Raw genomic sequence first — 27915 nt, forward strand, 5'->3', positions numbered from 1 at the left:
GCTAGGATAATTTAATGTTAAGATGTCTGTTTTTTTTAGTTTAGTAAACATTTTATCATGCACTTCTGAGGTGGCACAGTGGTAAAGAATCTGCCTGCCAGTGCAGGAGACATAAGAGAGACAAGTTTGATCCCTGGGTTGGGAAGATCCCCTGGAGAAAGAAATGGCAATCCGCTCCAGTATTCTTGCCTGGAAAATTCCGTGTAGAGAGGTATCTAGCAGTCTACAGTCCATGGTGTCGCAGAGAGTCAGATACAACTGAGTGCACTCATGGACACACACACAAAGAAACACTTTATCATAGCATTTGAAATTAAACAGATTACAGTCCAATGAATTGAAATATATTATAGTTCTTTGAGAGCCACCTTGTATGTCAAACCTGATGACAGGTTTTCAGGTAAATTGAATATCATAAAACAATATTAAATAATCTGCAGTTTCTTCAATTCAGAAGATAGTTTAAAATTTTAAAAAGATCCCAATTATTTATAACATCAAATATGTAATATACGTGTGTGAAAGTGTCAGTTGATAGGCAGTTATTGTTGATAATGCCAATTATCAAAGGATTCACTTAAATTTATACTGTTTTTAAAGTTTAGCTTTTATTATTATTTAGTAAAATGAAATGTTAGTATTGATTACAAATTATCTACAAAAGTTTGTTTGTTTTTTTTTTTTAAGTTAGGAGATGTTGTAAATCCTCTTATATTTCAACAAAATCTTAATAGTACTACAGTAGTCCAAGTAGTAAAGCTTGATTACTTTGTTTGTTTTGTTTTCTGAGCCTTCAACTCTTCTTTTTAGTATTATTCAGTTAAAAGTGGCAGGATGGAGCCTGTTTTGTGGGGTAAATAGTAGAGATTCTATTAATTCTCATGAAATAGCGTTTGTAAAAGGATCCGGAGAGTGCAGTTCTAAACATCATGAAGTACTATCTTTATCTGTTGAAGAAGTAGTTCACATTATGTGAGAATCTCTAAAAAGTTATTATCTTAATTAAGGTGTTATATTTGAATGAATTGAATGTAATTGCTGCCAAATGTATCATCTTGTTAACTTTGTATAGTAGTGTGTTATTTTTCAGGACAAACAAGATTTGCCTCATTTTGTGTTAATAATGAAACAGAGAGGTTCTCCAATTTGATCTAGTATCCCTAGGACTTTTTGTGAACTCTGAAAGTACTAAGTTTCTAATTCTGTCATTAAAAACTAGAAATAGTACTACTAACAAAAATGTAAGTCTACTTTACGCAGGTATAATATAATGTCATGGCCACGTGGACACCTGTCTGTGATGTAAATACATGGTTAGAGCATACAAGGATAGAACTTGTTCTTGAATCATGTTTCTTGAAGGAGCTTCATGGCTTTTCCACTCTGGTACAAGTCTTAGCTGAAATAGTAAATGGAGTCTACCCAGTTTAGGTAGCTATAATCATACCTAAAGAAAAAGTTTTTTTAATCTCTGAACTCCATTAATACAGAGTTGAAGGAGGAACAAACCTATGCAGTAGGATGAGAATTATATGTGGTTAAGCAAATTTTAAGCAAATACCAGACACTTTATCTGCCTCCTGCGAAACCTGTATGCAGGTCAAGAAGCAACAGTTAAAACTGGGCATAGAACAATGGACTGGTTCAAAATTGGCAGAGGAGTAAATGAAGGCTATATTTTGTCACCCTGCTTCTTTAACATTTATGCAGAATATATCATTCAAAATGCTGGGCTGGATGAAGCACAAGCTGGAATCAAGATTGCTGGCAGAAATATCAACAACCTCAGATATGCATATGACACCACCTTTAGGGCAGAAAGCGGAGAGGAATTAGCCTCTTGATAAAGGTGAAAGAGGAGAGTGAAAAGGCTGGCTTAAAACTTGTCATTCTGAAAACTAAGATCATGGATCTAATCTAATCCCTTCATGGCAAGTAGTTGGGGAAACAATGGAAACAGAGATAGATTTTATTTTCTTGAGCTCCAAAATCACTGCAGATGGTGACTGCAGCTGTGGAATTAGAAGATACTTGCTCCTTGGATGAAAAACCTTGACAAACCTAGACAGCATATTAAAAAGCAGAGCGACATTACTTTGCCTACAAAGGTCCATATTGTCAAAGCTATGGTTTTTCCAGTAGTCATGTATGTATATGAGAGCTGGACAATAAAAAAAGGCTGAGCGCCGAACTGTGGTGCTGGAGAAGACTCTTGAGAGTGCCTTGTACTGCCAGGAGATTAAGCCAGTCAATCCTAGAGGAAATCAACCCTGAATATTCATTGGAAGGACTGATGCTGAAGCTGAAACTCTAATACTTTGGCCACCTACCTGATGCAAAGAGCCAGCTTATTGGAAAAGACCTTTATGCTGGGAAAAACTGAAGGCAGGAGGAGAAGGGGACAACAGAGGATGAGATGGTTGGATAGCATCACTGACTCCATGGACATGAGTGAGAGCAAACTCCAAGAGATGGTAAAGGACAGGAAAGCCTGGTGTGCTGCAGTTCATGGGGTTACAAAGAGTCAGGCACGACTGAGTGAACAACAAAAGCAAATTTTATTTGTGACTTCTACAAATGCTGTATATATTAGGATTTTGTGAGGAGAGACTACAGATTAGTATCAAAGGGATTGATATAGATTTTCCATTCTGTATATGGAAAGAATTGTCACTATTCTTGTTCAGTTTGGATTTCTCCATCATTGCTGTGGTCTTGTTGGTATCCTTCATGTCTGCTGTTTTTCTTTCTGTTTCCACTGCTCAAAGATCCTTTAGGTTCAGCAGAGATTTCATTAATATCTTGCTATTTTCCTCTCACATGGTGTGTGTGCTACATTGTAGTTGTTTGAACCTGGATTCTTCTTTGTTCACTTCTTTCTTTACCATCCACAAATCATTCCCCTAGTCTTTCAGGTCTGCTTCATATTTTTTGTGTATCCTTTTTTGCTACCTTGAATCTTAAGCCCTTTGTGATTTCACTTCAGACAGTTTTTCTTTTTTTATTAACTAGGCTTTTCCTGGAGCCTGTTAGCTCCTACATGCCTTATTCCCTGTCAGTTCTTCACGCTACTGACTTTGACTTATCTTTGTGTTTTTATTACTTAGTTCAGTATGGTCAGCATGTAATCTTTAAGGATATTGTGAGTAAGTTCCCCAATCACATGTACTCTTTTTGCCCCTGGGAGTTAATATGTGCTATTCCCTTTCCTTGTGTCATCTTTTATCCTGTTTTCATGGCACATCTCTATTTTTTCCAAACTTAACTTTAACCTTACCATTCCTGTGACATTTTTCCCAGGCTCTTAAATAAACTTCAGTACTTCTTCCTTTCTCTTACTGTATGGACTTTTTTAAAAGTAGTTTTATACTGTATGCCTACTCACAAGAATTCCTTGGAACAGAATCTAAGTCATTTTATGTTTGGTTTTGGTACAGGCATAGTGTTTGGCACCTATATTGTGGGGATTAAATATTTATTAAATAAATGTGTGCTTCTAGTTTTTAAATTGAGAATTGGCTACTCTTTCTCTTGAATATCTTCTGCCTGCTGCTTCTGTATTTGTATTTGTTGAGGCAGTAAGAATGGGTTTTATGCTTCTTCCTTCTTGGGAAGAAAACTAACAGATTGAGTTAAAAACGGAACCAAGGATGCTTTATATGTATCATTTATTTAAACATCCTTCCTAGATTAAGTAACCAAAGATTTTTACTGTTTTATTCACAGAGAGTGATGGACAACACAATTTTTGGGAACAGGAATGACATTAGATACAAAAGGTTGAGAAACACATGGGTGAGAGATGTAAAGAACAGTCAATTCATTGGCTTAATATTTTTTTCCCGCTGGGAGAAATATCTCCAAATTTTAGCAGTGGGATAACTTAGTTTAACAAAGTTTCTGAACCACTAACATAAATAAAATTTCATAATATATTGTTAAAAGTAGCACATGTTCTGTTAGCTATATAATTCCTAACCTGATAATCTTAATTAACCATGTATTTTCTGTTTTCCACTGTAGGTGCAAGCAATAAATGCAGGAGTGTTTTTCTTTAGGTGCACTATATGCAATAATAGTGATATATTTCAGAAAGAAATGTTGAGAATGGGAATTCATATTCCTGAAAAGTGAGTTACATTTAGCCTTTTGATGAAAACATGTTTTAAATGTAGAATTTAATGAAAATGGAAATAATCATTTATATTGATTAATTACTCATAGATAAGCAGCTATTTCAAAAAGGGAAATGTAAAGCCTGCCCCACCTCCACTTCCTCCTCCTCCTCAGATTGCCAGTTCTTGGGACCAGGCACTGTGACTTAACCGTCTCATTAGTTGTTAATAGTCTCTTAATAATTGTACACCTCACTTGTGTACCATATTCATTGAGTTATACACAAGTATAATAGGCTTTGGACTGGTATGTATTAATTATATGAGAATCAAGATGTGGTTTTTCAGAAAATTTCTACTTAATTTTTCATTTAACATTTGAAATTCATTGAGAGTAATGAACTGTAGGATAAGATGACATTAATGGATTTATATTTTGAATTGAATGATCCTAATAAAGAACAAATTTTATCCTTGTTCCTAAGTTTGTAACGAGTTTATTTTTAGATTGATATCCTTTATGTAACATTTAAGGCCAAAGTCCATTTTACATTGCTTCGTTTACAGAGATGCATCTTGGGAATTAGAGGAAAATGCTTACCAAGAGCTTCTGCAGCACTATGAGCATTGTGATGTCCGAAGATGTCGTTGCAAAGAAGGGCGAGACTATAATGTGCCTGATAGGTAAATGGGAAAGTTCACATGTACTTAGTGTCCGTTTTTAAACCTTCAACTTGAGAAAGTAGGTTTCCTAGTTAGTGAAGTATTTTGCTCTTAGGGTGTTTGAAGTTTTAATCTGAGATGAGATATGTTTATTAAATATTTATTTGCATATGTTTACAGAGAAATTACTGCAGCTGGCATAATTGTAACTTTTGTGGTATGTTTTCATGAGGCTCTGTTTTCTAGAGCTTTACTGTGGTAGCCACTAGCCACAGTTGACCAGTGAGCCCTTGAAATGTGACTGTTCCAAATTGAGAGGTGTTGTAAGTGTAAAATACACACTGAACATTTAACATGTATCTTAGTTTGCTAGGACTGCCATAACAAAATACCACAAACTGGGTGACTTAAACAACAGAAATTTGTCTTCTCACAATCCTGGAGGCTCCAAGTCCAAGGTACAGGTATTGGCAGGTTTGATTTCTTTTGAAGCCTCTGTCCTTGGCTTGCACTAGTGGCTTCCTTCTAGTTGTTGTCCCACCCCGCATGCCTTAATCTTTTCTTCTTATTAGGACACCAGTCATTGGATTCGAACCCCACCCATATGACCTCAGTTTATCTCTTTAAAAAAAAAATTTATTTTGGTTGTGCCAGGTCTTAGCTGTGTAATCTTCTGTATTTAGTTGTGGCATGCGAACTCTTAGTTGTAGCATGTGGTATTCAGTTCCCTGACCAGGGCCAACCAGGGCCCTTTGCAGTGGGAGTGCAGCAGAGTCGTAGCCACTGGAGCAGCAGGGAAGTCTCCATAATTTTCTATTTCAAGGTCCTATCTCCAAATACAGTCACGTCGTGAAGTACTGCGTCTTCAACATATGAATTCTGGGAGTGATGCAATTCTGCTTTTTTAAGGGAAAAAAAAAGACCTTAAAATATCTTGTCAATAATTTTTTAAATTGACTACATCAGACAAAATGGTTATATTTCAGAAATATTCAAATCAATTCACTTGTTTCTTTTACCTTTTAAAATCTGATAACTAGGAAAGTTTAAATTATATATGTGATTTACATTATATTTCTGTTGGATGACACTGTTCTAGAAGTTGAGAAACTAGATTAATCTGTCAGTATTTGTTTTAGATCACTGTAAAAAAATAAGGCTTGGTATTTGAAATTTATTGATTATTCTTTTGTAGTATCAGTGTACATTGGCTATAATCTTGATAATCATTTTGTGCCTTCTGTGTACATACTGTGTTGTTGTTTAGTGACTAAGTCATGTACGACCTTTGTCATCCCATGGACTGTAGCCCACCAGGCTCCTCTGTCTGGGATTTCCCAGCCAAGAATATTGAAGTGGGTTGCCATTTCCTTCTCCAAGGGATCATCCTGACCAAGGGATCAAACCCATGTCTCTTGCATTGGCAGGTGGATTCTTTACCTCTGAGCCACCAGGGAAACCCACACACTGTGTATAGAGTATTGGAAATCAAGAGTATTTTTATTTTTTAGGATACAGGGTAAAAAGTAATAAATTAATTTTGTTGAAATTTATATAGGAAATTTTGATAAACTTTAACATGACAAACTGAAGCTCAAGGTGCAGAGCAGAATAACAGGAGCCTTATTTCTTATGGAAAGTGATTTTGCTAGGTGATTTTACTACTTACTTTGCTAAAGGCTTAGCAGCTTTGGAAGGTTTCGCCTAAGAAGCTACTACTGATTCCCTGTTCTAGGCTCGATTTTCCCTTCATTGTGCTTGTTACAATACAGTTGATGTTATTTAAATCTGTCTTTGCCACTAGACTAAAGATTCATTAAGGGTTGAGATCTCATTGAAGATGTCGAGTAATGTGTATTGTTGCCTAAGTTACTTGATCAAGTGACCCTGATTATTCATTTGTAAGCACTAATAATACCCCGCTCAAGAGTTGTGCTGAGGCAGAGATGAGACTGTATGTAAATGTGCTTTGTAGACAGTAACATGCTTTAGAGTTCTAAGAAGCAATATGTTCATTAATATTGACATTTTCTAAATCCATTGTAGGTTATTTTGTTTATAATTAAATTTATTTATTTTTCTTGTATACCATTGGTCACCTAATCCTTTGCTACCAAAGTCAGTTTTCTTTCTGGTAGCTACTTTGCTTTTTCTCCTAGGACACAGATTCTTGGTGTCTGAATGCTTCCTTTACAGTCTCACTTCCTGTCATTCTAGTGATCGGAAGGTAATTTTGCTGAAAGGCAGCATGGTGTAGTGGTTAGGAGCATGGTCTGAAGTCAGGTAAACTGGATTGGAAGCCTCACTCTGAGACTAGCAGTGTCAGTTTGTTTGGGCATGTGATTTACACCTCTGCTTTGGTTTCCTCTTCTTTAAAAGGTGGTAACTTTTTTCCAACCTTCTAAAATTGTGAGGATTAAACTTTACATGTAAAGGGTGAGAACTGGGCCTGGTGTGTAAGCATTTATGTCAGCTGTCATCTTTCTTTCTCTTCATCCTCTGTTGGCAGGATTACCTGGGGAAGAAGGGAGACACAGATGACACAACCCTATACAGCCATTTCCACAGAGGAGATTTGCCCACACCTAGCAGAGGGAAAGTTCTGCAGCTACCTCTCTGATCACCCACATGTCCACACATTCAGGGAGTACATCTGTCCCCATATAGACAGATGTATTCATAACCAAACAGAGAGGAGTCTGCACGGCATAACCCACAGCCATACAGAAAGTGTGGATGCAAACTGGCACACATCCCAGTGCAGTGGGGAAAACACTGGGAGTGGGGGCGGGCAGGGAACAAATGAGAAAACATGAATGTAGGTCAGGTACTCAGTCTGGATCCTAGTGAACTACACAGTATCTGAGGTATCTGAGCAAGCTTATTATAGGAAATAATTCCTTACTTTGAGTAGAAAAGATAGTATTTTAGGTAAGACAGTGTATTTACTGAATGCTTCTTCCTTATCAGACACATTGACATAGCAGTCTCCCTGTGAGCATAATCATTTCCAAGTATAAAAGAAAATTTTTTTTCCTTCTCAATCATATTCTTTCCAGTGTTTATATTCTTGGGTAATGTTCACATTGTTATTTAGCTTGCATATTTTTAGATAGAGAATATTGGACTTCCTTGGTGGTCCAGTAGTTAAGAATCCACTTTGCAATGCAGAGGACACTGGTTCTATCCCTGGTCCAGGAAGATCCTACATACCTTAGGGACAACTAAGCCTGTGTGCCACAGTTACTAAGTGCATGTGTAGCAACTACTGAAGCCCGTGAGCCCTAGAGCCCATGCTCTGCAACAAGAGAAGCCACCTCAATGATTAGCCCACGCGCCACAACTGGAGAGTAGCCCCCGCTCTCCACAACCAGAGAAAACCTGTGCACAGCAATGAAAACCCAGTGCAGCCAGTAATAAAGAAATAAAAGTAAATATTTTTAAAAAGAGACTCTTCAAAGAGGGAGATTACAAATGTAATAAATGAAATAGGAAAAAAAGCACTAGAAAAAAGTAATACAGTATCAAATCAGATAATTTTCCTTTCTTTGGTTGTGTGTGTGAGATGGACAGTGAGGCATGTGGTGGTGCTGATGGTTGAAATTAAACTAAGTTAATACTGAATGTAAATATACCTGCTTCTCTTTATGTCCTCAGCAAATGGGAAATAAAGCGCTGTCAGTCTTGTGGTTCTAGCGGAACACATTTAGCCTGTTCCTCACTACAGTCATGGGAACAAAATTGGGAATGTTTGGAATGTAGAAGTATTCTCTACAGTGCAGGTAATATTTTGTAATTTTGAACAAAGATGTTTTCATTTAAATGAATATTAAAAAATTTCCACCTGAATTTCTGTTATGCTGCGTGCATGTGTACTATGTCGCTTCAGTCGCGTCCAGCTCTGTGCAACCCTATGGACTGCAGCCTGCCAGGCTCCTCTGTCCATGGGATTCGCCAGGCCAAGAATACTGGAGTGGGTTGCCGTGCCCTCCTCCAGGGATCGAACCTGCGTCTCTTACGTCTACCTGCATTAGCAGGTGGGTTCTTTACCACTTGTACCACCTAGGAAGCCGTCTATTATGCTAACATTGGGTTTTAAATCTGTAGGCGAATTCCAGAAAGCCAAAAAACATGCATTACCCAACACTAATGTGGGAATAAATGATTGTTTGTTGGAGGAGTCTTCACCTAAATTATCCAGACAGTCACCTGGAGACCAGCGTAAAGATCTGCTGAGGTATGTATTTTGAATTGGAAAAAAAATATAAAACTTTATTTTGAGAAAATTTTAACAGGGTTTGGCTCTATATACATTTAGAGTATTAGCTGATCTTACTGTAGTTTGAAAGAGTGCTTTTCAAACTATAGTCCCCAACTTGATGTAGAAAGATGATCCATGGGCATTGCCTCTAACAGGATTATTTTGAGTTCATTAATTCCAATTACAGATGGAGAAACTGAGGCAGGGAACAATTGAGTTAGTCCATATAATTGTCTGCAAGTCTTGTTAAGATTGATTGCTTGGCCTCATGCTCAGAGGTTCCAATTCTGTTTATCTGCTATGGGACCCAAGAATTTGCGTTTCTAACAAGTTGCCAGATGCTGTACTTGTCTGGGACCACACTTTGAGAATTAATAGTATAGGCTAAAAGTACTATTTAGAGGGTTTACGAATGCTAATTAAAATATGTAATCTCTTAAAATTATAGGTCTGTTATGTAGTAAGCAGAGATTACTGTGCTCTACTTTTAAAGGTGCTAGTGAACATGAAATAAGGTGCAGTTAAGCAAATATGGCCAGGGAAGTAAGAGTTTAAACTCTTGGTTCTTCTACCTGAATCTGCTGAATTGATCAAATTTGGGATAGTCATCTGTCACCATTCTTATAAATGACTTATAACATTAGATGCTTTTAATTTGGTAGAAGATTGGGTAGAGGGAATCAAGAATTTAGAACTAAGCTTATTGGGTTTTGGTTCCCATGGCAACCATTGCCTGCTTTTGGGTGGGAGTTGGGGAGTTTGAAAAGACTCTGATGCTGGGAAAGATTGAGGGCAGGAGGAGAAGGGAACAACAGAGGATGAGATGGTTGGATGGCATCACCAACTCAATGGACATGGGTTTGGGTGGACTCTGGGAGTTGGTGATGGACAGGGAGGCCTGGCGTGCTGCGGTTCATGGGGTCGCAAAGAGTCGGACACCACTGAGCGACTGAACTGAACTGAACTTGGGAAGAACTTCCTTTTAATCTTTTCTCTTATTTTTTTTACTGGCTGTATAATTGCTCTGTCATGTAAAGTACTTTAGAGTACTTACCTCTGTATCTAAATTCATGTTTTATAGGCAAGGCAGCAAATTTAGAAGAGATATCTCAACTCTAATTATAGAGTTAGGATTCCAAGTTAAGAAAAAATCTAAAAAAGTATTTATCAACAAAGCCAATATCTGGAATAGTGCCTTAGCTGGATTCAGAAGTCAAAACTTTAATCCTTCATATACAATTGAAATAGTGTATGTTAATGAAAAGGATCATTTTGGAACAGAGCAGCCTGGATCAAAGCAAGAATTCCTAAGTCTCTTAATGCAGCAACTTGAGAACTCACCATTGTTTGAAGGGTCCTTGTCAAAGAACTTGTCTTTAAATTCTCAAGGTAATTATTTACTTTATTATTGTATATACTGAATATGGCATGTGTTAAGAACGATAGCAGGTTAGAATTGATACTCTGTACCTGTAGTCAAAATGTATAATCACTTTGTTAATAAAATAGTGATAAATCACAGAGAAGGGGAGAAGTGATACTTCTAAAATTAATTTTTATAGTGAACATTTTTTATTTAAGAATAGCCTATAGCAATATCCTCCAGTGATTCCATAATGAAGTAATTTCTTAAAAATGTACTTTATATTAATTTAAATTCATTTGAATATAATGGCCAAATGCGATGAATAATTTTTTGAGCTCTTTTTGTTTATATATTTGAAATTTGAAATTTGAAATTCGCATGTTTCTTCACAACCTAGAATTTGTATAACATAATTTTGGGGTCGACGTATAACAGATTTTTAACATACTTTTGCTTTCAAGAATTTTTTTTTTTCCAGAATTATTTATATGATACTTTTCTATCTTTACTTCTGGTGGAGAAATAATGTAATTAAAATAGGCATTGTGAAACACTGGTTAATTCTAGCATTCTTTTTTTAGGAACTTTTATAACCACTTTTGCTGTAATAGGAATTGGAGAGAGAGCGAGAAGACGTTTCATTCAGTTGACTTCCTTCTATATTTTCTTTAGAATTTCCTCACCATTACCTGAAATAATTGAGAAACTACCAAGGATCATTAGTACTATGAACAGTACACATAGTTTAATTCTACACTCCCTTTATTTAAAAAAAAAAGGGGGGGTTCAAGTAATCAGTGTGTTAACTCAAGGCAGTTTTGTTACAGTGGAGAGAGTACATGGAATTGAAGTCACAAAATCTGAATTTAGTTTGTACACATCTACTTCAGTAGCTTCATATTCTTGGATTAATTGCTTAGCCTCTCTGTGTCTCAGTCGCTTCATCTGTAATATGTGACTACTAATATGTAGTATGTAAGATTATTGTTAAGGGAATTTTATTATCGTTTCAGCTATTGTTGATGTTACTTAATAAATTACTTTGAACACTTTTTAGAAAAAAATAAAGGAAAATTTACATGATATCTTTTTGACTTATCAAAGTAGCTAAACTATTTTAAATGAGACATTAAAAAAATGTTGAGAGCTATGATGATACCTTACAATTAAGGTAGCATATACTGTTGAGAGTAAATTTGTACTATTTTGTATATCAGCAGCCTTAAAATTGTTCATATTCTTTGAACCACTAATATCATATGTAGGAATCTATCCTAATAATCAGAGATATATAAATAAGAATGTGTAACACATGTTGACTATAACATTGTGTCTCATGTAGTTGAAAAGGTCCTCAAGTAATAAGTAATAAGTACATGGTTTACATTGTAGCACATCAGCAAATCATTTTAATGCATTTGTTAACTATAGATTTGAATAATTTCAAATAATATTTTAAAAATTTGCAGTAAAGTGGAAAAAAACAGAAGTCAAATTATTTATGTATATATTTATATATACATGAGACATAAATATACCACAGTGTGTATACTGGTTATTACAGAGTGGTAGGTTATAGGTGATTTTATAAAAAGATTTTCTGTATTTACATCTTTTTCTACAACAGTGTGTTACTTTGTATTCAGAAAAAAACATTATAGAATTGAAAATTGTACATTTTAGTTGAAATCTATATAGTATACATTAATATAGTGTCTGAATTAGGTTAATTTACATCTGTCTAATGCTTGGATTTTTAAATTTCTGATTTATTAATGTATTTATTACATATATATGATGTTATCAAATGTTAATAAAAGAAGTGTATTTGATATCTTTTATCTGTATTTACAGCTCTGAAAGAGAACCTTTACTATGAAGCTGGCAAAATGGTTGCCATTTCTTTGGTTCATGGTGGTCCTTCACCTGGCTTCTTTTCTCAGACCTTATTTAACTGCCTTGCTTATGGACCAGAAAATACCCAACCAATTTTAGATGATGTTTCAGACTTTGATGTGGCACAGATTATGTTCAGGGTAAGAAATGTACCTGTTTGTTCAGATGTAGACTGTGTTTTAGTTATGTGTTAGTTGCTCCATCATGTCTGACTCTTTGTGACCCATGGACTGCAGATCGTTAGGCTCCTCTGTCCATGGAACTCTCCAGGCAAGAATACTGGAGTGAATAGCCATTCCCTTCTCTATGTGGTCTTCCTGACCCAGGGATTGAACCCAGGTCTCCTGCATTGTAGGCAGATTCTTTACTGTCTGAGCCACCAGGGAAGCCCATGTTCTAGATACATTTGAATATAAATGATGGATCTGCAGTAGAATAATAAATATTCTTTGTGGAGTAGTTAAGGGGTGTAGGTATTTTTGTTTACCAGCAAAGTTAACAATCACTTAACAGATAGATGTAAAGAACAAAAAGCTAGAGATCAAAATGCCATGCTTTATGTTGATAAGACCAGTTGTATAATGTGCCTTAGATCTGTGGTCAGAATGGCCTGTTAACACTTCTCAGAACTAAATGGATTTATCTGCTCTGCCAGAGATGACATAATGCAGCTTCCTTATTGCATGGTAAAGGTCAGATGAAAGTGCTCCTTCCTGTAGGCAGGTGGATCTGAAGAGAGGATGGTTACCAGCCAAAAATTTATCTTTTCCTTCTACAGCAGGGAGATATAAGTGATAGGTGGAGTGAAAGACCAGGCTGACTGTCTTCTCTGGGAAAATAGTTGGGGAGACTCTATTTTTGCTTCCTAAAAAGTGTTGCCATTTATTAAGCCCTGTACTACACATGTTATCTGTACAAACTCAGTTTACTCACTGTAATACCCTGTGAGATAAGTATCATTGCCCGTGTGTTACTGGTTTAGAAACTGAGACAGTGAAATCCATTCAACTTTTCCTCCCTTAACCTGTCCCCTACTAAAATAGGCAGGGATCTAAATCTCCACATGCAAAGGCCTTTCTTTCCTAATTCCTTATCTCCTCTGATTTCTGTAGTCACCATTGTATTTGAATTCCTTTCTGCTGTTTTCTTTAATATTCTGTTCCCTGGTACTTTTAACTACTATTGTCTTTTTAAATACTTCTCCCTACCCCTGAAACTTAGGTAATTTTAGGTAGTGTTATCTTAACAGTCCTCCTTCTATATAATGAGAAGAAAGCATCTTCTCATTCATAACCTTTCTGATGATTTCCAGACCTGTGTTTTTGAGCCCCCAGATTTTTAGATCCAGATAAGATCTGGGTCTTCCTACCAAATTGAGCCCAACGTGTTTAAGAGAAATTTTTCCCAAAATCTGGGTTTTTTGCCTGATTCTCATGTTCTTTTCAAGAGATTTTTTATTTCCAAGTTATTCTGGAGACAGGGTTGTTATCACTCTTCCATACTCTGTTCATCAGTTTGTGTCAAGTCATCTGTCTCTTAAGAGTGGCCTTTCCTTCTTATTTCTAGTATGCTTAGTGTATGAAACTTGTATCTGTGTGTAAGATATTATTCTAATCTTCTTACTCAGGATGATTCTTTTACAAGTACAGGTTTAACCACATTGCTTTCTTCCTCAAGAATCCTAATGGATTCTCATTGCCTACTGAATGGAGTTTAAACTCTTCATTAGGGCCCTTAAGACTTCTAGTTCTCCTCGTGGCTTTATTTAATCTGGTTCTTTGCCAGTGTTTCTTCATTGATTTCAGTCAACAAATGCTGTGTATCCTGTACTTGTTTTAACACTGAGGATAAAGTAGTGAACCGAACAAAACTCCTGCCTTCTTAGAATTTACCTATGAGAAGAAAGACAGATAATCAAATATGTAATGTACTGTAGTAAAATGTATCATAACATAGAACAGAGTAAGAAGGATATCTCTTCCAAGATAATGCTTGGGGTATAGTAAGTTAAGATTAGGCTAGGCTTTTGTAACAAAGAGACCCAAAAGACAAAAATTCAAAAAAAGGCATATATTTAATTTTTTTCTAAAGTCTGGATTTTAGAAAAGAGATCTGAAGTAAACGACAGAATACCTGGGAGAAGAGTTTTTTGGGAAAAAGAAGTGCCAAGGAGATTTTCCATTCAAATGGGATTGACTGCCTTCTATACCTATCTTTCTCCCTCTGTAACTTTGTTCAAGAGCAAACTATATGAAAGTGCCTGTCTCATAAATGGTCAAGTATTTCTTTGTTTATACTGTTGCCACAAATACTCTTTTGAGTCTATTCATTTGTATTCAAATGAAATATTTGAAATATATAAAAGTATATTCAAACTATACTTTCTCATTCATGAAATCTCTGCAGATCATCTTTTTTGCCTCTCTAGTCTATGTAACTGTTCTATGTCAATTACTACCTTTTGTGTAAATAACCTCCTATTATTAAAGTGGAATTTCAACCAGGGAACTCAAACTGGGGCTCTGTAATAACCTAGAGGGGTGGGAATGGGCCGGAGGTGGGATGAAGATTCAAGAGGGAGGGGACATATATACACCCATGGTTAATTCATGTTGATGCATGACAGAAATCAAACCAATACTATAAACCAGTCATCAATCAATTAAAAATAAATATATATTTTTTAATGTGAAATTATAGATTAGCTTTCTTGAGGCAGATATATACAGTATTAAAGTGGATTATCAGACATTTATTCAAGAAAAATAATTATTGGTGTACTTTCACTTCGCTCAGATGTACTCAAGTATGAAGTGTGAGTATGAAGTAATGTGAAATTTGAAATATGAAATATGTAAATTTCTTTCACAAGTAAAAGAGTAAACTGGGTGTGTTTTATTCTTCATTACAGGTAAATACTGCAGCAACTGTGGCTGACTTAAACTCTATAGTAAATGACTATTATAAGTACCTAGAGCTTATTGGATGTCTAAGACTTATAACATCAATAAGTGATAAATATATGTTGGCAAAAGACATCCTTGTTTATCATGTAATTAAAAGAGTCCAAGCACCTTTTGAGAGGTAAGTTGTTCATGTGCGAACTATTCTCTCAAATTATATGTTTAAAGTGGTTAATTGTCTTATAATGTGAGATTTATTTGATAAAATTTAAGTGCTATTTTTAAATAATGCTTTAAAACTAACCTCTTAAGGATGAATACTGCTCTTACCATTCTGTGCAGAATTGCTGTAGTGTATCCTGCTTAGGTAGGATAAGTAATTATATCTCAATTATAATTTTTCTAAATCAAAATTATTTTATGTCCTCACACTCTGTTATTTAATAGTGGGAAATCTAAAATATATATGAATGTAGACAGTGGTACACCATGTAATCACCATTCAAATCTAACAGTTGTCAACCAACCTGTGGCCAGTCTCATTTATCTAACCTTCCTTTGTTATTGATTCTGCTTTTGCTTTCAAGGAGTTTTTTAAATTTCAGTATCATTAATCTGTATATTTAATGTTTTAAGAATTGTTCCTATTCTTAGCAAATCTTAGATTGTCTCATCTTTAACCAGTATAAACCTAGTTGTGTTGTCTCTATTGAGGTCTTTTGATGTTGACCTTTAACGGTCTTCCTGCTATGTGGGAAGTTTCAATTTCACTGAAACAAGGTGTTTCAGGCTCCTTATGTACATGTGGCTTAATGATCTTTATTCCTTTGAATGGGAAATAGTATTTCAAATTAACAGTCTGAATGCTTGGGGATGCTTATTTTTGTCAGGTTGGTCATTGTTTCTAGGCCTTTTCAGTGGGCTGAAAGAAGAAATATAAGGGTTTTTTGTTTTTATTTTGATTTTTTAATATAAAATACATCATGAGTTTTTACTAATACTTCAGATTCACCACTGCAAAATTTTTAACTTTTTCTTTGTCCATGTTGATAATCTTAGTTCTCAAAGACACTGGTGAATTAGAGTATGAAGTAACTGCTTGACTTATTCCACATTTCATAAATAATAGTCATCACAGAATAATAATACCGACATCATCATTAGAAACATATATTACTGAAATCAGGTTAGGATTGTTTTTCATTTTGGTCTAAGACTTTGAATTCAAATTACTGTCTTTAAAGTCATTTGACATATTTATTCTCTTTGTTGTTATACTACTAACTATGCATTTTCATTTTATTTTTTCTTTTTACTGATTTTTATTAAAATTTTATTTTAAAATTATGTAAAGTCAAATCTCTAATGAAAGTATATTGAAAGATCTCAGCTCTTATACAAAATATATTCAGATAAGTTTAACTTTCATCCTAATTACATCTATCTCCCATCCTCATATGAAGTAATTATCTTAGTGGCTTTTATTGTTTAGGCTTCCATTATTGTTTTTTAATGATAGCAGATAAATATATGAATATGTGTATGTATCCTCATTTCTTTCATTAAATAAATAGTAACATACCATCCATTGTTTCTCCTGTTCATTTTTTACTTGACCGTTTATAGTCCTCATACCTTTTTTTTTTTAATAGTCCTCATAGTTTTTTTAGAGCCCTTTAGAACATCAGTACTCTTCCAAATTCAACTATGACATCATAAGCTTAAACAATTACATAGGATATAATTTCTAATATATTTTTAATACTGTAATTTAAAATAACAGTTACATAATTGTTACATAACTCTTTAAAATGCATCCAAGTGTCTTCTGACTATGACACTTACATCTCAAAATTTTCTTAGTTAGAAATACTATTCATAATTATAATTAATACAATAATCCAAATATACATTTTGATAGTTATTTTAAAACTATTTGAAAGATATCTCTTAATGACATAGAAGTACAAAGTATTCTTTTACTAACAAGTAGTTCATGTACCTACGGATGGATTTTTTTCCTCATTGCTAAATCAGAATTCATAGCTGTTTGTTTGAGTCTTTTGTTTATTTTTATAGGGATGAGTAGTCTAGGTGTCAGGAAGAGCTTTACTATCTATATAAGTGGTGTTTAAATTAAAATAGGAATTTTGTAAATAGGAATTAGGCAGATGAAGATAAAGAGGGCAAAAGAAAAAAAAAACTGAACACTGATCCTTCTTTTTATGTAAAAGATAAATCATATAGCAAAAAAAGATATTTTAAATATATCCGAGCTCATAAGAAAAGTGTCCTGCAGATGTCAGAAGTAACAAGGAAATCAAAAGCTATAGTACCCTAGATGTCATAAGAAATCAGAACCCTCAGTTTGCCCCAAACTTGGGTTTGGCATCCTGGATGGACCCAAATCTGACACAGAGACATTAACAAAGTAATTGGTCTTAAGATTCATAGTACTTACAGAGTGCCAGACAAAAGCAAATACATAATAATGTTTAGGGAAATCACTGCAGTCCAAGCCTAATGGGATTGCTAAAGAGTAAGAATTGCCAATAAAAGACAAAACACATAATCATTCAAAACAAGTATTGAAAATAGCATATCAAAGATTTAAATAACAGGACAAACTGAATGAGACCAAAAAAAGTGTTTTTACAGTTATCTAAAAGAAAAACAGACGCAAAACATTAAATGTGAAATGAATCAGATAGTGTTTCTAAGTTGAAAAATGATCATAGACATCTAGTTCTAGATAATGTGAAATAGACACTCTTCTGTTCTTTCTCATAAGTACATTTAAAAGATTGAGGGCAGGAAGAGAAGGGGGTGACAGAGGATGAGATGTTTGGTTAGCATCACTGACTCAGTGGACATTAGTTTAATCAAACTCCGGGAGATAGTGAAGGACAGGGAAGCCCAGCGTGCTGCAATCCATAGTGTTTCTAAGAATCGGATATGACTTAGTGACTGAAAACTAGCGGTTAAAAACCCTGAACTCTATTTATAAAACAAACTTAGGAAGATTTTTGAAAGGTACAGAGATGAAAGCCAACCAGCTAAGGATCTCTGCAGGGACACAGCAGAGAGAAGGAATCTATAGACACTTTCATCTACAGGAAAATTAAAAGTATTTGTCACCAACGATCTACCCTAAGAGAATGTCTATGGGAATTTTTTTTAACAGAAAATTATCTATAAAAATAGTCAAAATGCTATAGATAAAAATGGAGTGCAAAAAAATATTCAAGTAACCCATAAGGAAAAGGAAACAAAAATGATCATACAAGTGAAAAGTTGCTGACTGTTAAATGTTAGGCCATTTAAGACAAAACTGGTGATCTGGAAGAAAAAACAGGATTTTCTCATTAAAGATAGAAGAGAACTGAAACATGGAGGCAGGGCAATATTATAGAAAATGCTGCTTAAGAAGTTCCACAGTTCACAGGGCTTAATATGCTGAAGTGCAGTGTACTTTGTGATAAAACTGAGCAAAAGCTGGCAAAGTTTTCTGAGCAAAAAGAAATTATAAAAAGGAGTGTCAGTTATACTGGAAACCTTTTTTTCAGTGAAATCAACACTGAAAACAGATACCCAAGATAATAACTTCACAGAGCTAGTTACATTATTATTCAAGAGAAAGAAGGAAATAAAGACATTTGGAGACATGTTTATTTCTTTCCTAAAGAGATTAATAAAATACATACTTAAGGAAGAAAGAAATTGAACCCAGAAAGAAAAAGTAAGATATAAACAACAGCAGGAAACCAAACAAAAAAAGAAAAAACTTGAATAAAGACAAGCATTAGCCATTAAAAAGGAAAAAAAAACAATAAAAATAAATTTTGGTAAGAAATGGTTAAAATGAAATACTAGTTAAAAGTTGATCTGTAAGAAGAGAAGACTTATTGTATTGTTTTAAGGAACTTGTATTCTTGAGGTAGTAGTGGAGAAGCATTAATTACCTTTAGATTGTTAAACCAACTATGTATCTTTAAAGGGAAAATTCTAAAATAATAGGAAGAGTATGTGACTTCCAGGCCAGTTTGATGGGGGTGGGGGTAGCAATAAAACATATTTAATCATAGAAGTGAGCAGAAAAAGAGGGTTAAAAATAAGCAAGAGAAAACAATGTTCAAAGAAATCATAAGATAGAATAGTCTAAATATAAGTTAGACTCTTGTATTAAAAGACAGAGGATCCTAAATTGCATTCTAAATAGACGCCTTCAAAGCAAAAGAAAGAAAAATTCTAATTATTTTTTCATAAAGCTTTGTCCTTAAATGACCCTAATAGTGTTAAAAAGAACAAATTCTCTTGAATTCAGCAGTCTTGAGTCTGTTTGTACCTAGCAACAGAGCCTCAAAATTAACTAACAATTCTGAGGAGGGTTTATAAAAGGAAGCAAGGCAGGTCGAGTATCAAAAAATGAATGTTGCTTTAGTGCATTCCACTAATAGATTAAAGTAGAAAAAACAATCATCATATAATTATAGATGCAAAAAAAGCAGTTGATACATTTGTACATAATTTAAAACTGACAATTTGAAGTATCTTTATACAGGTTCTAGTAAACATTCAGTGAACATTATCCCTAATAGTGTGACAGGCATTCCTCTTAAGGCCATGACAAGCCTGAGATATGTATAATTACCTCCTTCATTTCTACAGTATGCTGGAAGACCTAGTAGAGCTACAAAGGGAAAGTGAAGTCGCTCAGTCATGTCTGACTCTTGGCGACCCCGTGGACTGTAGCCCACCAGGCTCCTCCGTCCATGGGATTCTCCAGGCATGAATACTGGAATGGGTTGCCATTTCCTTCTCCAGGGGATCTTCCCGACCTCCAGCTAAAATCTTAGAACTTCTATAAAGAGTGTAGCAAGGTTACTGTATACAAGAGGTAAAGGATTCTAACAGGGAGATGTGCAAGTGACAAGGAATGGTAAAGAAAGAAATTGGTTGATATTAGAGTAAATATTAACTGTACAAAAAGTTAATGTTTCATTTGGGGATTTATGATACCAGGTGAAATAAAATGTTTAAGTAACAAGAGAGAGCCACTGGAGTTGCAAATGTTCCAGGGTCTTTGTGTTGTTCAGCAAGCAGGTAAATACTTGATTTGCTTTTGATTTCAAATATGCCAATTAAAAATTTGAGGTAACCATTTAAAAAGTAAGAACTAGTATAATTTTCTAAATAGATGCTAGACTGGAATTAAAAAATGACCACAAAAATTTGCAGGACACAATAAAAAAGACTTGAAATTCAGTACAGTTATGTTATAATTATGTTATAATTAGGAAAAAGTTACTCTCAAGCAAATTTCTGAAAAATATACATTGTGGTGCCATTTATGGAAAGTTTAAAACAAAGCAATGCTAGCTATTTTTTAGGGATACATATATATTGAAACTAAAATGAAATTTAGGCTATAGTAAAAATTCAGAATGGTTAAATAGCAGTTTCAAGTAGTTTTCTTTGTAGAAGGAGATAAGGGAAGGTTGTAAATGGACAGATTTAGTTGAGTGAATAGAGTATTTTTCTTAATAATCTGAGCAAACAAACACAAAATGTCAATATCTTTTAAATTCAAGTGATGGTTCATGGTTTTCTGTTATTTCCTGGCTTTTGTATAAGCTTCAATTATTTAATTTTAATTAAAAATAAAATTTTAAATGTTGGGCTGAAATTTGCTTCAAAGGTTAAGTGTAAGGTAAAAGTTAAAAGCAAGAATGGCAGGCAAGGATTGTATTGTGGAGAACTTTAAAAAGTCATGTTAAGGAGTTTTGACTTCATCGACATTGTGTATATTATTAGTTTCCTGTGGCTATTGTAAAAAATTATCACAAACTGATGGCTTTAAACAACAAATTTATTCTCCCATAGTTTTGGAGGCTCGAAGTCCTAGTCCTCATGTTGACACAGGGCTTCATTCTTTCTGGGAATTTTGGAAGAGAATTCAGTCTGCTTCTTTTAACTTCCTGTGGTTTGTGGTTGCATAGCTCTAAGCTCTGAATCTGTGTTACATGGCCTTTCCCTCTGTGTTTGGCAATTATCATGGGACTTAGGATAAGCCCAGATAATCTAGGTAAAATGATCTCAGGATCCTTAACATGAGATCACATTCACAGGTTCTGGGGAGTAGGACGTGGATATCTTTTTTGGTGTTCACATGGAAAATCAACTTAGAGACTTAGACACTTGGTAGAAACAGTTCCTCTGCAGGTGGTTTGCAGTAAGGTGGAACTCATGTATGGAGAAATGAACAGACAAAAAGCATTTCACAAAAGGACATTCACAGAACTTGATAGTTAGGAGTGGAATAAGGAAGAGTTAAGAATGACATTCAGATTTATCTATACTAATAGTAATGGAGGCATTAATTGTCATCTATGGTTCTGATTTTGGTAGTTGGGTATTTAGCTTTCTTTTGGACTTAATAATAAGTTTGGGTACTTGGAATATGTGGTACCCAGCAGTCTGTTGGATATATATTCTGCCCTGGAGATAATAGATTTTATAGTAATGTACATAAACCTGCTTAAACAAAATAATTGGGATATGGTAAGAGGAAAGAGAAATTTGCCTTGTTACAGAACCACGAGGAACAAACAGTAACATTTAAGGGAAAGCAAAGATAGAAAAAGCTTTGTAAGAGACTCAGAAGGTCTGCCCAGAGAAACAAGGGGAAACCAGGAGACTGGTGCCATACATCATTCATGAACTTAGGGCAGTTACTCTTGAGATGTAGAAAGGAGTGGAGGGAAAGTGAATATGAAATTAAGACGGGGGGGGGGGGGGCAGTGAATGTAGATGAGTCTTTCACATAGGTCGTCTCAAAGGAAAATAGGATTAATTTTTTTTCCTTCATTCAAAAATGGGAAAGATAAGCACTTGAGAAAGAGCTTTGCTGTTGAGGAAGAGCTTATAGAATGGAAGATGAATCCGTGTAGCCGGGTACCTGAGGAGGTGGCTAGGGAAATCAGAGACACAGTAAAGGTTTCGTCAGTCTGATAGGCAAAAATGGTATCTTCATTCTTTGCTTATTAGTGAGAATGTACATTTTAAAAAATTCATTTGTTACTTGTATTTTCTTAATAATGCATTTATATTTTGTGTATTTGGATTGTTCTTCTAGAAAACTGATTTGTATTTTTAGTACATCTAGAGAAATTAGTGTTTTATCATGTGTATTCAAAATATTTTGTTTTCTCTTTGTTAATTTCTTTTTAGCAATACATAAGTTGAATTTTTGTGTGGCTAAAATTTAGTTTCTTTGCAATCTTTCATTTTTAACTAGCTTTGAAGTATAAAATTTTAGATGTCTTTTTTTCTTTTAATGGAAAATTATTAGCTCAATTTTAAACCTGTTCTATAAATACTGTAGGCATGTAATATATTCATTTTATATTAATGCATTGACTTGTTATTGATTTGAAATTATCATGTAGTATGTCCATATTTTTTCTCTCACATCTAATTATGTAATCGTAAATGAGCTAGAAATATGTGTTCCAAACATATATGTGTATGAATGTTGGTTCATTATTTTTCTTCTCTTTAAGTTTTAAACAGGGTCTGAAAACTCTTGGTGTTTTGGAGATGATTCAGACTTATCCAGAAGCATTTTTTCACATCTTGTGTCATAAACCTGAGAATCTTTCTGCAAAAATCCTTAGTGATCTTTTTACAGTACACACATTGTCTGATGTACAGACTTTGGGGTTTTGGAATAGTTACTTACAGGCTCTTGAGGGTATGTAGATGTTTTATTTTCATTTAACTTAAAAATTTTGTTTTGGGATATTTATTTTGAGTTTTGCTTTTTATAGTAAGACTTTCATCTGATAACTGCAATACTTATTTACGAAACTTGTTTAAAACCAAGTTCTATGACAGTTGAAAATGATAAGGAAAGATTATAAAGTTTATCTTTCACTTGTTTCTGTCTTGATAATTTGAGATGAGAGTCATTCTTCTTAGAAAACTAAATATATGGGTGATTGCCACAGCATAGGAGAGTCATCTGCTTGAAAGCTAGTCATCTACTTCATCTTTTTAAATTTTTAGGTCAAATTGAATTATTCCAAAAATGAATTGGTCAGAATATGGTAATAATATTTATCGGTGAACATTAGCAGTATAAATTCATTCTGTTTAATATGGTGTAAAAAAAGCTTAACTTTTAGTTGAAAATTTTTTAACTAGCTTATTGGGATGTTTTATACCATCTAATTTTTTCTTTGCCATTTTTGAAATAGTTTATCAAATAACAATGATCTAGAAGTGGTTTAAAATTGTTTGTATATATCCCCCAAAGATTGCATTTTAAAACCTACTGAACCTCTTGGACTGTATAATTTTATTTTAAGGAAGTCATTCAAATATACGATGAGTAGGTCAACCAAATGATTTTATGAGTCCTACTTTGTTTGAGATTCAAATAAACATGTATTTAATATACCATTTTCCTATCACTATACTTGACTTTAGTACTTTAGTTTGCCTCTTATGCATCTACTGTAATGTGGGAGTCTCTGCCTTTCAGCATGTCTAGTTGGGGAAGAGTCTATGATGGTAGCAATATATAACATGGATTTATTTATATACTCTTTTTCTCTCTTTCTGGTATTCTTTTCAGATGGTAAATCTACAGTAACAATGGAAGACATTCTTATTTTTGCTACCGGTTGCAAGTCCATTCCACCTGCTGGATTTAAACCTACTCCATCAATTGAGTGCCTTCATATGGATTTTCCTGTAGGAAACAAGTGTAATAACTGTTTAGCTCTTCCTATCACCAGTACATATAAAGAATTTCAAGAAAGTATGGACATTGCCATAAAAAACACTCTAAGATTAGAAAAAGAAGAAAATCCTCACTTCATTTGACATTACCTGTTTTGAACAAAGGGATGCTTCTTTAAAAGCTGCTGTAGATACTTTTTGTTTCAGAAATCTTTCCATCATCACTTTTGAGCAAACTTGGACCAATAAAATTTATAATATGAACATAAAGGATTGTTTTGGCCACCTAAGCTAAAAAGGATTTTTTTGTTAAGGTGTACCAGTGAAAGTTAATATTTTTCTATTTTCTTAATATACATGCTTTGTAAACCTCAATATAAATACTTGTAGAATGGCTGTACAGACTTTCTTCAAGTATAGTACATACTGTATATAAGCAGAAAACTTGTGCTCACTTTATGTAAATTAGGATTAGGTATAGGATGCCACAGTTATTTTTCTGGTTTAATTATGCAATTTTCAAATTATTACTTATTTTAAAGCATTAAGTAGGAAAGCTAAATGAGTGATTTTTTTTTTTTTTTATAAATCAAAGGCATATATTTTGGAGTATGTGTTATATGTATCCTCTTCTAGGATGGCACTAAATTAGTTGTTAAATGTTTTTAGATCATTGAGTTATATTAAAATAGATCCACACTGCTGTTAGATTATGCCTTAAGAGATGTATTATATAAGAAAGCAGAATTGCACAAATACTCAAGATTATCTATGGATATTCCATAGTCTTAAAACACTTCTGAGGTGAGTTAAAATATAGTTGAAAAATCTCTTAAGTGTCTTCTTTAAAGCCTTGGCTTCAATCATAAGATTTTTTTCTTTGTTTGTATCCCATGTGTGGTATTAAACCACAGTGTATATGATCCACAGTTTAAGTTATCTGAATAGAATGATCTCTGTGGATTGCCTTTTGGTAGATTTGGCTATTTAACAGTTATTTATTATCAGTATGGTTGTTTGATGGGTAAGCTGGCACCATTACATTATACAGTTATTTTCTTTACTTTTGAAAGATACCTGTCTATATAAACATGTAGAAGTAGGGAAGAAAGAACTACAAAGAATGAAAAACCCACACTAATCTCACCATGCAGAATTAACTGTCCCTGCATATCCTTTTATTAATATAAACTCTTATATTTCCTGTCTTTTTTAACTTTATTCTTATAAAAGTCAAAGAATACCTAGAAATAAAAAGAGATTATGTAGTAACAATTTGAAGATACATAATCTGACAGTTTTATCACCATATCTGTACTCTTACAAAAGAAGAAATTGGAAAAATCTAATAATGTCCCTAATCTTTTATCTAATATAAATGGGTTTTTCACCAAAATAAATCATATGAGAGAAAAATTGCTGTTTTTAAGCACATTTTTTTCTAGCTATGCAAAGCAGGTATCAGCCATCATATTCTCATCCTCTCTGAGAAACATCTGTAAATTACTGATATTTTTAAAGACAAATGACAGGATTAGTAGTGTGATACTGGTAATATAAAACATGTCCTAGTATAATTTGTTTTGTTACATTTACTAAAAGTGAAACTTTAACTTGAAGGTTTTAAAACATTAAACAAGGCATTTTTTTGTCTTGTGTTGAATTCTGTTAAATTATCAAAAATAATTAAAGGATCAGTTAACCAAAAAGAAGTTTAAACTCACCATACAGATTTTATTCCAAATGTGTTGATAAACTGGCCATTTTATTTGTTAACCTACCTAGTTTTATAAAATTTTAAAAGCCGTTAAATCAATATAAACCAGAAAACCTAATTTAAGCTGTTTTCTGGTTATTTGTAGTTTGAATTCATTTAATTACAGTCATAATTAAAGCTGTTAAATGCTCACATGCTTTTGAGGTGGAGGCTGCTGATAGGGGGCAGTGTGCTTGTGTTGGCTACGATTAAAAGCAGTATTTCAGTTCCTCTAATGTGTAGACAGGGCCTTAGAGATAAGGTGTTTAATAATTTGGGATATTCATGTTTTAAAGGGAGGTATAAATATTCATATTGGAAAATATTTTCTGGTTTTAAGGATATTCATCAGTACGGATTTAGGTTAATGTTTGAAGCTATGTCAGAGAAACCTGTAGGTTATTTATTTTCTGCAGTGTAATGTGTCACATGGTTGCTATTGTTTTTTTCCTATTGTTACAGCCAATACAGAGTTTTTACTGACTTTCGATTTTTTTTAAGGAATTATGTTATAAACCTTTATAAATGTGAATATGTATTTCATAAGTATTTCAATTGTCTAAATGCCATGTATTTTCAAGCTTGTTCTCTGTTACTCTCAATATCAAGAAAAACCATAAATTTGCCTCTTACCTATCTGCCGTTAATGGTCTTAGTTTAGTTTTCTATTCATTTTTTTTTAAATAATAAAAAATTTTTTGGTGTGGGAACTTCATCTGAAGGCATTTTATACAGTTCTCTACTATTCTTGTACATAGTCATTTTACTATTATTTTAGTATTTAGGGTAAAGATGCCTTAAAATATCTCAATCAGAAATTAGCTCCTAACTTTCTTTATACTTTGTAATATTTAATTTCCATATTATAAAGTAGACATTATTTGTTTGGGTCAAGTAAAAAGCTTTCATTTGATTACTAACCTGAGAATTCACTTTGGTATCTACATCATTTCAGGCTTCTTATAATTTTTTTCTCGTAATTATATAGAAGCTGTTGAAACTTTTTTACTCAATACTGAATGCACAGTAAAGGAGAGTGTCATAGGTAAGTTTTTTTTAAGATAAGCCTTTTAAAACTGTAAAAGGTAAAGTGACTTAGGCTTTTACATTCAGTCATTATAAGAAAATTAATTATTAGAGCAAGATACTATTTATAAATTTGTCATATATATAGTGATTATCACATGCCTTGTTGTCACTTTTACAATAAGCCATTAAACTAGGTTTTATGCTCTCAGTGATCCAGTGTAAAGCATAAAAACGTATTGATGAATTTCTTGAATATGTATTACTCACAGTTTAGGAAAATTTGAATTGCTTTGAAGAGATCCCATTTTCAAGTTCTCATGTTGACTTTTATCTTCAAATTGCCAAACATATTCCAGTATCTACTATATGCCAGGTATTATATTATATGATACTTTATGTCAGCCTAATTTCCCTTTTTTTAAAGGCTTCAGAGACAACCAAAAACATGACACATATAGTGAAGTTTTGTAAATAAATATGTTTATGCTACCAAATGTGAAGCTCTTACATAAACTAAATTAAGTAACTTGTTAGGATTTAACAAGGTTAAGATCCTGACAGTACTGGGTAAATAACAAGATCCTTTCCTCTCCACATTTGGTAGATCTGGCTAGCAGTTGTTGGCTAACATTTAGGAACCTCTCTTGAATGAGCTGTTCTGAGATATTCTGTGTTAAAATGATCTATCCCCTAACGTAAATAATAGTTTGCAGAATAAATATATTATTTAAATTAAAAAATCTGGATAGGTAGTCACTTAAAAGACTAAAAAATATTAGGTTAATTAACACTAACCGCATAAGTTTAATCCTTTTATTCCAGTAACAGAAAACCTGACTCAGTCTTCGCCTTATACGAAGTATTTGTTTATTGCCACTCTTCTTCTGTGGGAATTTTTTTTTTTGGTGGACTTTTTTTTTTTTAAGTGTTTATTGACTGTGTTACAAAATTGCTTCTGTTTTATGTTTTGATTTTTTTATTTTTTGGCCATGAGGCATGTGGGATCTTAGCTCCCCCGCCAGGGATGGAGCCCTGTGTTGGAAGGTGAAGTCTTAACCACCGGACAGGCTCTGGGACATACTTTTCTATACATGTTCCACACTCTGTGCACTCCTTGGTTTTGTGTTAGCTACTTAATTGTGTCCAACTCTTTGCAACCCCAGGGACTGTAGCCCGCCAAG

General features: G+C 33.8%; 1 protein-coding gene across 4 annotated transcripts in view; it reads left to right on the forward strand.

Annotated features, from left to right (window-relative positions):
- Positions 1-26341, forward strand: part of G2E3 (G2/M-phase specific E3 ubiquitin protein ligase) — a 62126-nt gene extending 35785 nt beyond the window's left edge. For 2 of the 4 annotated variants that reach the window (XM_065906288.1, XM_065906290.1), the window contains 10 exons: positions 3727-3795; positions 4024-4130; positions 4683-4799; positions 8436-8560; positions 8886-9015; positions 10121-10428; positions 12260-12441; positions 15213-15385; positions 22767-22957; positions 23843-26341. In XM_065906288.1, the coding sequence (XP_065762360.1) occupies positions 3727-3795; positions 4024-4130; positions 4683-4799; positions 8436-8560; positions 8886-9015; positions 10121-10428; positions 12260-12441; positions 15213-15385; positions 22767-22957; positions 23843-24093 (1653 nt within the window). In that variant the 3' untranslated portion in view covers positions 24094-26341. Of the gene's footprint in view, positions 1-1852; positions 2475-3726; positions 3796-4023; positions 4131-4682; positions 4800-8435; positions 8561-8885; positions 9016-10120; positions 10429-12259; positions 12442-15212; positions 15386-22766; positions 22958-23842 lie in introns of those variants that run through there. The other 2 variants (XM_065906291.1, XM_065906289.1) reach the window with 2 other exon arrangements.
- The last annotated feature ends 1574 nt before the right edge of the window (positions 26342-27915 follow it).

Source organism: Muntiacus reevesi, chromosome 15, assembly GCF_963930625.1.
Source record: "Muntiacus reevesi chromosome 15, mMunRee1.1, whole genome shotgun sequence".
In the NCBI taxonomy this organism is placed as follows: Eukaryota; Metazoa; Chordata; class Mammalia; order Artiodactyla; family Cervidae; genus Muntiacus; species Muntiacus reevesi.